This window comes from Agelaius tricolor, unplaced genomic scaffold (genome assembly GCF_023055355.1).
Source record: "Agelaius tricolor isolate 1412-34295 unplaced genomic scaffold, bAgeTri1.0.p SCAF_4, whole genome shotgun sequence".
NCBI classification, from domain to species: Eukaryota; Metazoa; Chordata; class Aves; order Passeriformes; family Icteridae; genus Agelaius; species Agelaius tricolor.
Genome location: NW_027269264.1, coordinates 17,596,027 through 17,611,502, shown reverse-complemented (window position 1 = coordinate 17,611,502; position 15,476 = coordinate 17,596,027). Strand labels below are relative to the sequence as shown.

The following is a 15,476-nucleotide window of genomic DNA, read 5'->3' as shown; positions in this document are numbered from 1 at the left end:
TGCCATTAGTGGGAGAAGCATGATGAATGTACAGACCAGCAAAAGACACATGTCTTTGATATTTATCTGAAATTCTGTTGCTCTTTTCAACAACTTACAAGCAACATTACCTTAAAATCTGTAATACAGCAAGGTGTCTCACTAGTCACTTGGAACTCTGTTTAACTTATTTTTTCAGCTGTATTTTGTGTCATTATGCTTTCCAAGAAGAAAGATACTTTTGTCTTTACTTTCAAATTTAAAATGAAATGCCAGAGAACCAAGAAATGCCAATGAGATAAATTTGGTGGAGGTGAAACTATAGCCTAATTTCTGACGCAATTTCCAATCACACTGTGACACCTGTTACATATGACTGATTTTACCAGGGTATGATTCTCCATTGCAAACAAGTGGCATTTCATGGTATTCCTTTCTGCTGATATTCTGCCTACATGGTGGAGCAGCTGGGGAAGCAGGGAGACCTTTTTCTTCACCTGCATATTCTCCTCCTCTGCCCAAGAATACACACAAGGGCCATAATTAACTACTTTCTATGTTTCTTCCCTTAGAGATAGCACCACATCCCAGCTTTGCTCGCAGGTCTCTGGAAGAGACTGTTGAGAGCCATCAGTGCAGGAGCTGAGCCAAGGCTTCCTCCTCTCCCTCTATGAAGACTAACTCCCAGCACACAAATAAAAATAAAAGCAAGGTAGTAATGATGTCAGGTACATGCTGGACTCACCATCAGCACTGGACACTGAGCATCAGACACCGGTGTTTATGGAAAAAGCAGAGGTAACAAAGGATCACCTCATATGCTCTTTCCATTTCCAGAAATCAGTGATAACCAAACTCTTTAAATGTCATCAGTATATCTATCTTTCAAGAGCAAATCTAGTCACTTTCAAAACTATGTATGTTTTGAGCTTCTGCTGTATCTTCCAGCACCTATTTCCATAATTTACTCATGCATTTTATGGAAAGGCATCCCATTTGTTGGTTTTAACTCTTCCACCTACAATCTACAAAAGAAAGAAAGTAAAAGGAGGAGGTTTCTATGGAAGGAACACAAAGGCACAATCTTCATCCTAGATGTATTTATATTTCCAGATGCGTACAAAAGCAGATCCTGACCAAAAGGGCAAGTGACAACATACAGTGAGTAAAAACAGCCAGTACTCTAAATGATTAATCAACTGCAATTCTCAAAGCTGCCTTAAAGTCACCTGCCTGCTGTGCCAGGTCTCCACTGTGCTGTACAGAGAAAATACAGTCAACTGCACTACAAAAAAAAAAAATACCTTTCGTTTCTTGAAGGCTCTTTTGGCACCAGGCATGGCTTCACAAACACGACTGATTGCTTCCCTGAAGAGACAGAAAAAAGCTTTATGGCAAAAGAATGTGTGGGTTTCTTCATTACGCTTGAAATGCACTGGAGAGAACAGTTTCAACTGTATTTCTGTGCACAAGTGAAGATAGTTAGCAGGTCAGTTAGCTTTCCTCTAAAAAAGAGAATGTTTCTTCACACTATTAAAAAGACCTTTTCTCACTGTAAATTAGAATATTGCTCATAATACCATCCTTCCAGTCTCACTTTTGTACATTGGTTAACACCTTTAAAAAAAAAATGTTTCTTTTAATGTGAGAGTTAGAAAGCATAATCTTTCTTACTACTATAGTATGCACTTTTCCAGTCAGAGCAAAACCACCAGGATTTAGACAGTATCAGAACTCTTGGTAATATGGACATTTTATACAGTACATGGGATGTACATTTTAATTTATACTATTTCAAAACAGTCTGAGTAGTTTATTAGTGGCCTTACATTTATATTACAGGGAATATCATTGCCTGAAACAATAATTTATTTCAGTTTTTTAACATTGCTTCATTCTTCCCATCACACTCAGGTTGACTGAAAGAAATGCATATCCAACGTGGATTTGAATCTTTACCCTTTCATAGAAGAGTAACTCTACATCACAAAAACTCTTGAAATCATACTGCTCCAAACAAATCTTACAGTTCCTTTCAGTATTTGGCAACTTATTATCTGAATGGTTAATCTGGTCAGTGTTTAGAATTTACTCCTGTACACACACAGGCCTTCCCTCTGACCACTAGGCACAGGACTTTAATAGGCTTGTCCCACTGCAAGACAGAATGGTTTCACAGGAGCGAGCAAAGGTGACTCCCAACCTTGTTTAACTATTTCTTATATGTATTGAGACTAACAGCAGATTATATTTAGAGCCAAAACCATGCAAATAACAAATATTTTAAGCAAAAAAACCCCAAAACTCAAAACCAAACCAACCAACCAACCAACCAACAAACCAACCAAACCAGAAAACAAAATAATGGGAAACAATGAACTACAAGATAAAGAACAGCCAAAATAATCAAAACCTTGAAACATCATCTAGATAAAGACATAAATGATATTAACTTTATGCCATGTGCTGTATATTCCAACTCTGCACAGGATCAACAAGTGAGTCAGGAGAAAAATGCCATACACATAAATCAGCATTCAACTCGTAATGGCTTAGCAAACATGACAGATTATATCAGGTGGCTATCAGTAACTGACACACAGTCATGGCTTGTGCGCTTTTAGCTTGGACCCAGTTCAAAGTTGGAATCACCTGGAAGAATCACATTTTATTGGTTTGGGGAGATGAGTGGCTGGGGGAATGGAGCACACCTTGAAGCAGGTTTACAGTCCTGCCATTCTGAAGAAGTGTGAGATTTATAGCAAGAGATGGTTAAAAAATCTTTCAAGCACACTATCTTTTCTTCAGGTCTAGAGAAGAGGTGGTTTGTTCCGTAACTTGTCCTATGCCTTTTTTTTCCCCCACCTACATCTGTTTATCTAATAAAATTGCCTCTCACTACAAACCCTGCCTTGCATATGCACTCAGACCATTATAGCTACAATACCCCATTTCACGGTTCAGCACCTGTATTTAGCTCCCACCTTCACCACATTTTTTTTACTCCAAACAAGTGTTTTAGTTAAAGTAATTGCTACATTTTCTTACAGGGCAAGTAAAAAGCAGTTGGTTTAAAAGAACATGTCTGATGCATCTTGGAAATAAAGCACAGCAGGCATCAGACAGTGATCACCATAATACTGAGACAAGGACAACTCCTGAAAATGTAACCAGGGAAAAGTAAATAGTACGCCTCTCAAAAGAAAAATTCACTAAAAATGCTTTTCTTTGACTCATGAAAAACAAGCAGACATCATCTTTTACAGAGTCATCCTCACTGGCTACAGAGCTAAAACTTGCGGTTTCCCATCTCTTTCTTCTGCTGAAGCAAATCCTTTGGAGGTAATAGAATGGGAAGTTCAGGCCAGTGGCAGTCTCCAACCCACTTCAGTCTTTCAGACCCATGCCTCTTGCTTCACCAGGTGTGTCTTAGTTTCCCAGGCATTTTGACTGCAAGCTGCTCTCACAGAGACATCACCAACACTTGTCACCTCTTTGTCTATTCCAGTGGTTCAGCTGGTACATTGAGATACCTTGTAGGTTTTGCCTCTCACAAAAAGGACTTGGATTCATGAGATATGTGCTTGAGGGATTAGTTATTAAATTAGTCTATCATTTCCTTTCTCTTCCTATTTGCCCACATCATCTTCTCTCTGTAGTGGCAGCACAGAACTTAGAGAAAGACAAAGGGATTTTCAGGCCACTGCACCCAACAAAAACACAATGCAATCTTGTTTTTCTAGGGCAGGGTTGGGTCTTGTAGCAGTACCTCTCCTATCTGCCAGCACTGATAACCAGACATTAATTGTGCTACTGAATAGATTCATCTGATTCAAGGACCTTGTTGATCGAAACTGCCACTTGAGATAGGAGTGGAAATAACTAGGTGAAAAAGGTGAAACCCAGGGCAAGGCAGCCTTGACTTCTCCTTGCATGCCCTGTCTTGGCAGAGCAGAGAAGACTTTAAAAAAATCCCTAATAAACAAAGAAAACCAACCAACCAACCAAAAAAAACCCCAACCCAACAAAAACCCCCCATAAACAAAAAGAAACCCCAACTGGGCTACGCGTCTTCTCACTCCATAAAAAAGCACTCTTCAGTTTCCTGCTATCTGTCTTCCTTTGGTAAAATATCTTGGTTTTACAGAACTCAGTGTTCCCAAAGGCTATGGGAAGACTGGGAGTCTTTGGGTTTTAAACCTCTGTGAATACTAAATCTATTCAAGCAACTGCAGGGTTCAAGTTAACAATGCTTTTAGTGAAAATGCTGGGAACTTCAGAAAACATATTCATAGAGCAATTCTGTGTAATCAAGGTCAGAGTGTCCTGGCAGCAACTCTTTGCATGCCTGCAACAGAAGGCACACTACTTTTCCTGTGTGGGAGTTAAGGAGTCTAGAAGCAGTATTTGAAGAAAATAAAAAGAATAAGGACGACTAAACATCTGTCACTGCACTAAATATGTATTTTATCCAAGGGCCACCAAGACAGAGGAATGGAGCACTTTTTCCATGATAAGAGGCTAAGAGAATTGGGGTTCCTCAGCCTTGAGAAGTGAAGACTTTAGGGTGAATTAACAGCTGTCTTCCAGCAGCTGAAGGGAGACTACAAGAAAGGTGAAGAGAGACTTTTTAGAAGAGCATTTAGTGATAAGATGATGGGAATGGCTTCAAACTGAAATGGTAGGTTGAGACAAGATATTAGGAGGAAATTCTCCACTGTGAGGGAGGTGATGCACTGGAACAGGTTTTCCAGAAAAACTGTGGGTGCCCCAGCCCTGGAAGTGTTCAGGACCAGGTTGCATGGGGCTGCGAGCAACCTGGTCCAGTGACAGGTATCCCTGCCCATGGCAGGGGATTGGAAATGAATGGTCTTTACAGTCCCCTCCAACCCAAACCATTCTATGATTCTGTGACAGTTCCCCAACCAGATAGCCAGATTGCCTGGTGATGTTGAAAGGATGGCCTAAAGACTTTTTAGCTTGCGCTGCTAGGAAGGACACGGTAGATGTAACCATTTTTTGTCAGCAAATCAAATTTGGAAATGCCTCAGCAGCATGAACACCTGATATACAAATCAAGCCCAGGAACGGGTACTGCCACCAGGCTGATCATGCCATCACCTGACTTGTGCATGGAAACCCTTGCCTAAGGAAGGCAAAACCAGAAGTTCTGTATATATCTGCATATATATCTGGCTAGATATTGCACAATTTGGGAAAGCTGGATGTGATTACAATTGTTTCCTTTCTAATAGGAAAATTATTTGACATAGACAGATATTACACCTTTCTAAGCCACATTCTGCTTAATTAGCTAGGCTCAGATAAAAATCAGTGTAGAGTTATGCTGATCTCTTGTAAAATTAGTTATTGTGCCGTCTGCAGTAAGGACCACATGCTGAGTTCCAAATCTGCCCAAGAGTATTTTCTGCTTTGCAGATGGTCATACTGTGGAGTCATTTTCTTGGCACAAAACATGTTGCATATTTTGAATATAATTTCAGCATTCAAGTGCATTCAGTAAAAAATCACCAATATTCATTTTCTGAGATTGACCTATACTGCTTTAAAGTGGCTTGACATCTGAGAAAGAGGAAAGGACATTTTACATTGCCATTTAGTTCCATTAAAAAGGCTAATGCCCTGGTATCGTTCATAGCTTTAGTGATATTTTATTCTGTTATACATAGTCCACTCAGGAAGTTCAAATGTGCTCCTCTATGAAACATCATCACATGAAAATACTCTCCATTTTTTGATTGTGCTGTTCCTGTTCTTAATTAATGTTATTTAATTGATTAAACCCCAGAATTCTGGAACTCATATTTCAGGAAAATTACATACACATAGAAAAACCACAGATTTTCTCAGCATATTTGAAAAAAGTAAAACCATCTCAAATAATGAGACGAGAAAATGTGACTACATTTTAGTATGAAATGTTTTGTTTCAAAATATTTAAAACCTACTAATACCCTATTTTTAAGATATTCTGGTGCCCTGTAGTTCCCAAGTTTACTTCTCCCCACCTCAAAAGCTTAGGACTTCACAGGTTGAAAAACAGACAGCAAAAGACTGACTTTTTAAATGGAAGAACTGTTCAGACGGTTCACAGTTATTTCTTAACAGAACTAAGTTCCTGTCAATTTTAATAATTACTAAATATTGTACCAGTATTTGCTGAGGAGAAACAAAGTCTGTACTAAATTTAAAAATAACTTGCTTCTGAGAAAATAAAAAAAAAAAAAAGAAACAGAGACCAAAAATACATTTTTAGAAGTCTGTTTAATAATTGAAATATTTCTTGTTCATTTGCAAAACAGGCAAAACGAGCATGCGCTGTCTGAAGTAGCACAGGGGACATTGACAACATCCAAAGACTAAACCAGTTTGACAGCAGATTGACCATGTCTGAAGGGTGCAAGGCTGAACAAGTAGCTAAGGAGAACGAATCAACAGTATGGAAAGAAAGGGGAGGCTAACTGTGGCGAAGATGCACCTACTGCCACGCATCCAGAGTACCATGCAGCAGCACCCCTGAGGGGAAACCCCCACAGAAACTGGAGCAGAGACCAAACGATGCCATTTGTTACCATCCTGACCAAAGTGAAGCCTGTCTTCATGGAAAACCTGGAAGAAAACTTTTGTGGAATAAGGTGACATCAAGCAGATGTATTGCGCAAGCTGGTGTCATTTGTAGAGCATGGAGACGACTCTTCTTTTTCTTTTTGTCAGCTACCCATTCTTTTTCTTCACATGGAGTTTTCTCACATGTAGAAAATCTAAAAGCAGAAAATGAAAGGAAGCTGGCCAACTTAATTTTTGCTTTACTGAATAAATTTATACACTCAGGTGGTTGGCTTTGAATACCACATGTCACTAGATATGTAGTTTGCAATCTATCTAATGATAGTTACTCTTATGCTCCTGCATCTTCAGTGTGAGACTTTCATTAATCTCCTAAGAGAAACCAAAGCAGTTTGAATGACTCTTTTGATTTCACTGGCAAAGAAACTCTTTATCCATTGGTATGCTCAGTGCTCTGTTCTCGGTATTTACAGATGACCTAACTTGTTAAGGAATATTTGATACAACTTTAAAATTTATACCTTCTTCCATAGCATGCAAGTAAGTTTCAGAAAACCCAGTCTCATTCATCAGGAACATAGAAATCTACCTGATCTTGATGATTTCTTCTAACACAACAGTTCTGAACAATGGTCCTATTTAAGAAATGTAGAGTGAAACTTGTTTATCCTACTGGCACGCCTTAACTATATCTCTTAACTCTGCATGCCTACAGAGCTTTGATGAACATAAAGTAAGGGTATATGAAATCTTGGTTTTGAATGTACAGCTACAAAACCTTCCTTATAGACAGCCCTCTAACTGTCAAGAATATAGTCAATGACACCAAAAGCATCTAAAAAAAGGTTCTTTAAGGTTTACATCTGCTAAGTAGCTCAATCCCTTAATATCTTTTATGACCTTCAGGCTTTTTTCCACTCAGCCTGGTCTCTAGCTACTTATCATAGTCCTGGAGAGAAAAATTAAAATTGTTTTCTGTTGCTTAATCAGGATCCTAGTAATCTCCAAACTGGGCCGAGCCTCAGTTCATTTACTAAAGTATTTTCTCTCAAAGAGAGATATTAGCAGATATTTCAAAGGCAGACACAGGAAACTTCACAGAAGTAGAGTGAAAACATTTAATCTAACAATATTTTTCTCTAATGCCTGACTTCATGTCCAAAGCAGGACTTTGGATAGGTATCTTACAAAAGCTCTGTGTAAGACAGATGACACTTTATAAATATCTGGGCTGTGTTTGCCAAAAAGGACTGTTCAGCATTGATGAACTGTCTGGTGTGACTGGACATATCATGTGAACAACACACAAATTCTTCATGTCATCAATTATTTGTGTTATCAAGCTGCCAGGTGCTGTTAGCAGAACTTGAGAGTGTTTCGCTTTCCAGATTTCTGTCAGTTGTTAACTTTGTACTGTAATTTGCATTTAAAATGTCTTAAGACTACTCCGCTTCAGGTCATGCTTCTGCAGACCCATGTGGAGTCACTATCTTTCTGAAAATCCAGGACACAGTGATATCCATAACTGCTTCCCTGACTATTTGGCTTCCAACTTTCTACCTTCCCCATCCTCCGAGAGGTTCTTTGTTTACTTTAAAAGGCATGTGGACTGGGGGAGCTCAGTTAATCGCTCTCATTCTGGCTTTGCATTACCATGTATTAGTAAAATTATTCCAAATATTAGGTAACAATTTCCAACTAATACCACATTGAAAAGGAAAGATTCCAGTCTTAGGCATACAAAAACATATTCTACCACATGTCTGTGCTAATAACAGCTTAACTAGCAATTGTAAATTATTCCCAATCTATCAGGCACTATAGTTGTCATTGTCCCACTCAGAGGTATGCTGTATGAATTATAAGGATGCCTCCATCCACTTTTGAGACTCCTGCTTCCTAGTGAACCAAGTACAGCTAGCACCTCATGCTTCCCACAGCTTTGACTCTGAAGTAGCTCTGCCCACCTCTTCCTGCAACTGCAAATGGTCTATGTGTTCTGCCATCTCCTAACACCACCGCACAGAGTTCTCGTGGAAGAAAGCAGAGATAAAACACACTCACCTCTAAGCATGACAGCATGTTAAGGAGGACACTGAATGCAGAATTCACTGCAGATAACAGATTACCTTTCAGCCTTCAAGAATCACAGGAGACACATTCTTGCTTTTCAATGTCTTCCACCCTTTCTTTCAGTGATGCTTGCTGACAATTTCTGCAAACAACACAGATACAGGTGAAACACTACATCAATTAAACTGTTTCATATTGTTTAGCATTGGACTCAAATACAACTCTAACATTTGGATTTTTACCATCTCTTCTCCTGGGATATTGGCATAAATGGATTTGGTTTAATAATTTTATGAATAAAGTTCAGGTATCAAATTTGGAGAGGAATACTTTTCAAGCTGTTCGTTCCAATAGAGTTAATGCAGTTACTGAGATCAGAGTTTGGATTTGGGTCCACTGCTGATATGAGGTATTTCCATCCTCTGACCTACTGCTATTAAAACAACGTGCAACGTAATATTTTACACAGTATGGGGCGGTGTGACTTCATGATGCTGCATGCAGTAAATGGATTTTGTTCAATTAAATGCCAGTGAACATGCATCCTTGTAGTTCAGACTCAGATGTACAACAAACAGTGCATGCAATATCTAATTCAAACCAGTGCATAAGTCACTCATGCGCACCATGACAGTGAGGTGCATTAAAAAGTGAGGACACATTATTCTACTATAGCTTTAACAATAACCAAACAAACATATTACATGAACTGCAAACACGGCACATATTGCAAAAGAATTTTACCTGATTGTTAAGATTTTTCTTATAAAAAGCCTGAAGGCATATAGAGCCTGGCCACAGAAGCTTAAGAGTGGCCCCTTTCTATGACGATGATGGTAGGTTTCAGATGAACTTTAACCACTTGCCACCCGTGGTTAGCTCAGTGGTCTTGTCTGCTGTTCCCCCACTACGTTGAAAATTAAATGCTTTTGTCTTGCTGCCCAAGAAAGTCATCTTGACTTCACATGTGTAACAAGAATTATCACTGGGTAATCAAAGATGCAACACGTGAATTCAGCTGGCTTTCATTTATCATTATGTGTAATGACTGACCGTTGTCTGGCGCATCCTCTTATTTGCTCAAAGATTCATATGACATTACATTCATTAAAGGAAAGAATAAATACAATACAACTAATTAATACTACTCTAGTTCTTCTATTTCCCCTGTAAGGAGAGAATCTTGAGACTTGAGAATATGTGTAATGATAAAGGCAAAAAACTGTTAGAAATTTTACATAACTGTTCATTTTTCCTTCAACTCAAAATTAGGGCAGTAATATCACTGCAAGGTGCCACCAAGGTTATTAAGATCTGATGAAGAGTATGCCAAGTGATAGTGTTTGCTCACTGCTCTCACATGAAGATAAATGTATTGCTGCAAGTTTTAACATTATATTGTACAAAAAATGAAACGGCAAAACAAATACAAGTTACAGGATAGGATAGGTAAGACAGCATTAGATGGCACAAGTCAATATTTTACAGGACTGCAATAAGGAAGGAAAGGCTGCTGACCAAAGTATTTACTCTGGGGCTTTGATGCAGCTTGTGAAATTGAAGCCAAAGTTCTTCATTTGTCAGATACATCCATGCATGCACACTGATGTATATACTTTCCTAATGCATTATAACAGCTGTGATTTCAAAGCCATTCCAATTATCTACACAACCTTTTCACATGAATTTCTTACCTCTAATTCACCAGATAAGTGGAAATCTCAGTCCAATTTTTAAGTAATTTCTAAGTGCTCACTCAACAATTTAAGTGCCATTTACAAGCACTAATTCATTTAATCACAGAGTTGTCTGTGACTGGGACTAAGAGTTTTTCTAAAATAACACCAGGAGTTTTCAAGCAGAGCAGGAGACTACATGTCTTACCCTCCCATTACTGAGCCCCACAATTTTTTTCTTCTAGGAACTGATGCTGCTTATTTAACTTTTGGGGATTTGCTCATCCTCAAAGCTGACAGACAAATAAAGTGACATATACAAAAACTTGAAGGCAGAAAACAGGCAAATTTAGGATTCCTAATAACTGACTTCCTGTGTTTAAGCTCTGCAACATGGAGAAAAACTAAGGTTAACAAAAGAGGCAGGGACAGGCATGTGATGCAGTGCTAGAAAGGGAGTAAGTGCTTTCTATGTGTCAAAGATGATGCCTACTTATTAGGAAGAAATGCATTCAAGCTTTCACAATAAATCAAGTAACTTGATTCATTTTTTTCTACTTTTTTTAATACTGCATAATGCCAGAAGTCATATCAGTCCAAGACAGATCACTTTCTTCTATAACTGGTTTTGAAAGGTCTTGAAAAAATAACAGATCCAACAGGTGTGATGCATGCAGTAGGATCAATTTATAAAGTTGTGGGTCAGAAAGGGATCACAGCTGCTGTGACATCTATTTCTCTGGAGAGAGGAAATAGCACAGAGGGGTTTACACAGAGAAGCTTTTACTTCAGCTATGGACCCTGGCTCCTTGGCTGATGCAGTCACAGCTAACACTACAGACCTAAGCCTTGGCCACACCACATCAGGAGCCATCAGATGATGGCAAGCTGCAGAGAAATCAGCAATGGACATACCTAAAAATATATGTATGATGTAGTAGACATAAATGTAACTTTCAGGTGCTTTTATTTTATTTGCAATCAAAGGGCTGCACAGATGATTTGGTACCAGGTGCCTTCTTAAGAGGGAATTGGTGCCTGTAATATCAGAACATCAGTCTTATTAATTCAGTACATACCTTGAAGCCTATGTTATGTTTCTTAAAACACACCAGAAAATTAAATAGCATGTGTGAATTCTGGCAATTCCTTAATATTTTCTTAATAAAAAAAAGGTTTTTATGTGAAATGCTACATAGCAAAGCACGTACGCACTGAAAACCTAGGACATGACAAGGGGATTTCTAGAGCCAGATAAATTAATGAAATGCAGATTAAAATCCTAGGTCCCAACTCGAAAGCTACCTAAAAACCTAAAAATTTTAGATCAGGAACTACATTACAAAAATGATGGGATTTCATTGTTTAATGATAAATAGAAAACTGTGAATGCAAAATAAAAAGTGAGCCGGAAAGATATGGCTTCCTGCTTGAAAAAAAAATATTCTAGATATAATTAGAGGAAGGTGAAATAACAAAATGATTTCATGTAGTGATATATGCTATAACTTCAACAGAAAAAAAAATACAATTCCAAATTTGTTTCACAGTAGAAGCCAATAAACTTTTTTATTGGAGGAACTACAAGGCAAATACATTTTGTATACATAGACCAGATTGCTTCAGATCACCAAATATGCTTATGTATGCATGTCAGAGTAGTGCCTTTAAGCTAGAAAGTAAGAAAAGTACAACATTATTACAATGAAGGCATACAGTGAAGGAAACTGCAGAAAAATTAAGATGAATTCACTTCCAGATATAGAAAACAAGCCAAATAATTATCACAACTGTTTCACAAGCCAGTATCACTGAATTTCCAAGTGGTAAACATAAATGTACCACCTGCATTAGAACTACAAGTCTGCTTAGATATTAAATAATTTTCAGAGGTCACTGCTGAAATACATCAGAAACGTACATGATACATTTTTAAAAGTACAGTAGTAAAATTGCATTGTTTGAAAAACAGGAGTCTGTCATTTACCTGTCCTTTGGTTTCTATGCCTCTCATCAGTGTAGTATGTTGACAAATTAATGATTAACTTTTTGTGAGGACTTACATGACCCAATTCAAAGCTGCTGTATGCAGGTGTAACTCAAAGTCAATGCATATAGACCATATGATTAGCATCCAAAACTAAAACCAAGTTATTTTTCTCATTTAATAAAAGAAATATTTAGCTGTTTATGGTATATGACAGATTTATTTATTGTCAACTCTAAGATGCCTCAAAGGGTGGAAATACAAGCACTGTATCCAGCCATATCACTTTATATGTGTTTCTTTGAAAAGGATTTCTTTTATCATTTCAATTCCAGAATTTGAAAAAGTGGTCTCCAGTTACTAGAAGACATCAATGTCACATTCCTCTGAAATCAATGACTCAGCTTTTCAAGTGAACATACCTGCAAAACACCATTCCTGTAGTTCTCAGAAAATATTCTTCATAGGAAAAAAAAATCATGGGCATTTTTACTTCTTTAGTCTTGTACTTATATGTTGCTCTTACAAAAATACCATTACACATTTAGAGGAACTGTCATAAGAACCTAATACAAGCTTATTGTTTCTTACAGGCAGTCTGAAAAAGAAATCATTCTTTTTTTTTTTTTTTGTCTCTGATATCATTGTGGTGATATGTTTTCCTTTATATTCTTTGTGCAGATAGTTTATAATCTGAAAACTTTTCATAAGAAATTACTATAAAACCCATAAACATGGGCTCCAAAACAGCTCCCTTAGATTAATCTTGAGATCATAGATTTTAAGCATATTCTAATTCTTACTGGCTTAAATGCCATTAAATTGGTACCCAGATAAGTGCCTTACTTGGCATAATGAACAGGCAAAAATTTTCTAAAGTAGCTCCTGGCACATCAAAAATCCACAGAGAAAATAGCTTTTAAGTCCTGCTGAAACTGTATTAATACCACATGAGAGATTTACATGTAAAAGCAAAATTTAAAAGTGAACTTATGGTATCCAAAAATCCTTTACCATGTGTTTTGCCATCTTTCTGACCTTTTCACTCTGGGGACACAATTCAGAAGTTACTTTAAAAAACATAGTTGTACGAAATCTTACCTTGCAACCTGCATTCTAGTACTGAAGTCAAGAGATCTCATTGACCGTAAGACTTCTATACAGCCCAAATACTGTAAGGAAAAAGAAACAGTTGGAAAATGTATTATAATTAGGCTTGAGTTCTGGGAGAAAGTGCAACTCACCATTAAAAGGCAATGTGCAATTTTTAGTTTTTCATTTGATTTATGCTATGCATAAAGTAGGTTGTTGAGATTATGCTGTTCTATGTCACAGATTTCTTCCATAAACATTTTGTTTTATTTAAGTGTCACATTTCATTCAACATATAGTTTTATGTTTAACCTGGTCACTGTAATACACTCAATTTATTATTTGTTGTTGTGCTTTTTTTTGTCTTCTTCTATCTTAATTGGTCCGCTTTAGGTACAATCAAAGTAAAAAATAATGTTAATGAGAAAGGAAGTGTGGTAAAGGACATTTATCTGGTATTGGTTAATAGGACAAAGTTATTTAAAAGGGAGAGAACTAAGTCTCATTAGAACAAAAAAGGCAACTTATAACAGGGAAAGCTGAAAAGAACACCAGCAACCAAATTTCTTAATAAACACTTCAGGGATAGATGTGATTTAGTATTTTTATTTATTGTAGTAGTAAAAAGGTGGAAAATGCTAACACAATATACTAATAACCTTTGTTGGGAAATGGCTTTAACAGGGTCATTCAAGAAAGGAATGACATGAAGGTTAGCTAATATTAAGACAACATCAGACTTTTTGACCAAGATTTCTGCCCTGCATCTCTGTGGAAAAAAGGGAGTACCATTATAAAAGATGTTAAAATTCAACAGCATCTATCACTAAGAGTGAGAAAAACTTGGGTGAATCTTCAAGATTTGCTTCCAAAAGTGGGCATAACTTGCATATGCTAAAGCTTACTGGAGCTAAAGCTCTTGTCAGATACTTGGATGGTGCCTTTGCAGAAACTGCCTCATGACTGGCAAAACCCATGTATCTTTGCATGTAGGTTAAGTATTTAGCCATACACTGGACTTTTGAAAGTCTGGGGAATTGTGGAGGAGTCTTTACATCATGAGTCTGATAATGATGATCATGATGCTATTGTAGCACTGTGTTTTTATATCAGTTCTTATATCAGTTTTATATCAGTTTTTCTATCTTGACAGCATAATACAATCTATTGGGATGAAACTGGTGCAAAAATCAAGTGAGGCCACGATTTTTCCTGTTTGGGATTTTTATTTTTGCAGAATAGATAATCTTTTAAATAGAGAATGACTGGATCAGTAACTGTAATATGTAGAATTTCAGTTAAGATTTTCCATAGAAACATGTATGTCATAAAATGTTTACAGGCTGAAGGAATATCTAGTTTGTTTTCACATATCCACTATTACTTAATTTATTTCTATCAAATGCTATAAAATCAACACAACATTGAATAAAATTAGCTAGAATATCAACTGGCTCTTATACATTAAATTGTTTGAACTTGCATTATTATAGCACACAGTTTCTGAGAAAGCTTATCTCAAGATCCATTTCCTAGAATATTTTAGAAATCTGCAAATCTATGTTTTTTGAAAAATTGTCTTGTCTAAAGAGATCCTAGAACATGGAGCTTTCAAGCTAAAGATCATACTTTCAAACTGTCATCTATCAGTGCAAAATTAGACAATCCTTGTATCTTACTACAAATAAATTCCTTTTTTTACATATACTTCTGCCTGAGTACTTAAAACATATACAACTACATTTTCATGCTCTGATGAAGGAAGTTAAGCCATTAAGTCTATTTTTAATTATCTCAGAGGGTGATTTCATTTTCTTGGAGATTAAATTCTTTAGCAGTACTTGAGATAATCAGCTGGAATAATTTAATTTATGCCAATAAACAGCAATGATCAATATTTTCCTGTTTTCTTTCTGTGACATTTTGTTTTAGTCCAGGATGCTTTAATAATTAATTTTGTCCCATTATTTATTTCATATGAGATGCTTTTGTAATTAAATATGCTATAAATGGTATGACTATTCAAAGATATCCCTGTGATTATTTTGTTAAAGAAATTTCATTATTTCATCAACCGGTTA

The 15,476-nt window shown here is 36.8% G+C and overlaps 1 protein-coding gene across 6 annotated transcripts in view; it reads right to left on the bottom strand.

The window, feature by feature from the left end:
* SHC3 (SHC adaptor protein 3) overlaps positions 1-15,476 on the bottom strand; it is a 59,639-nt gene that overhangs the window by 27,821 nt on the left and 16,342 nt on the right. For all 6 annotated transcript variants that reach the window (XM_071424774.1, XM_071424773.1, XM_071424776.1 and 3 more), the window contains 2 exons: positions 13,405-13,475; positions 1,284-1,347 (listed from right to left, as the gene is read on the bottom strand). In XM_071424774.1, the coding sequence (XP_071280875.1) occupies positions 1,284-1,347; positions 13,405-13,475 (135 nt within the window). The remainder of the gene's footprint in view (positions 1-1,283; positions 1,348-13,404; positions 13,476-15,476) is intronic.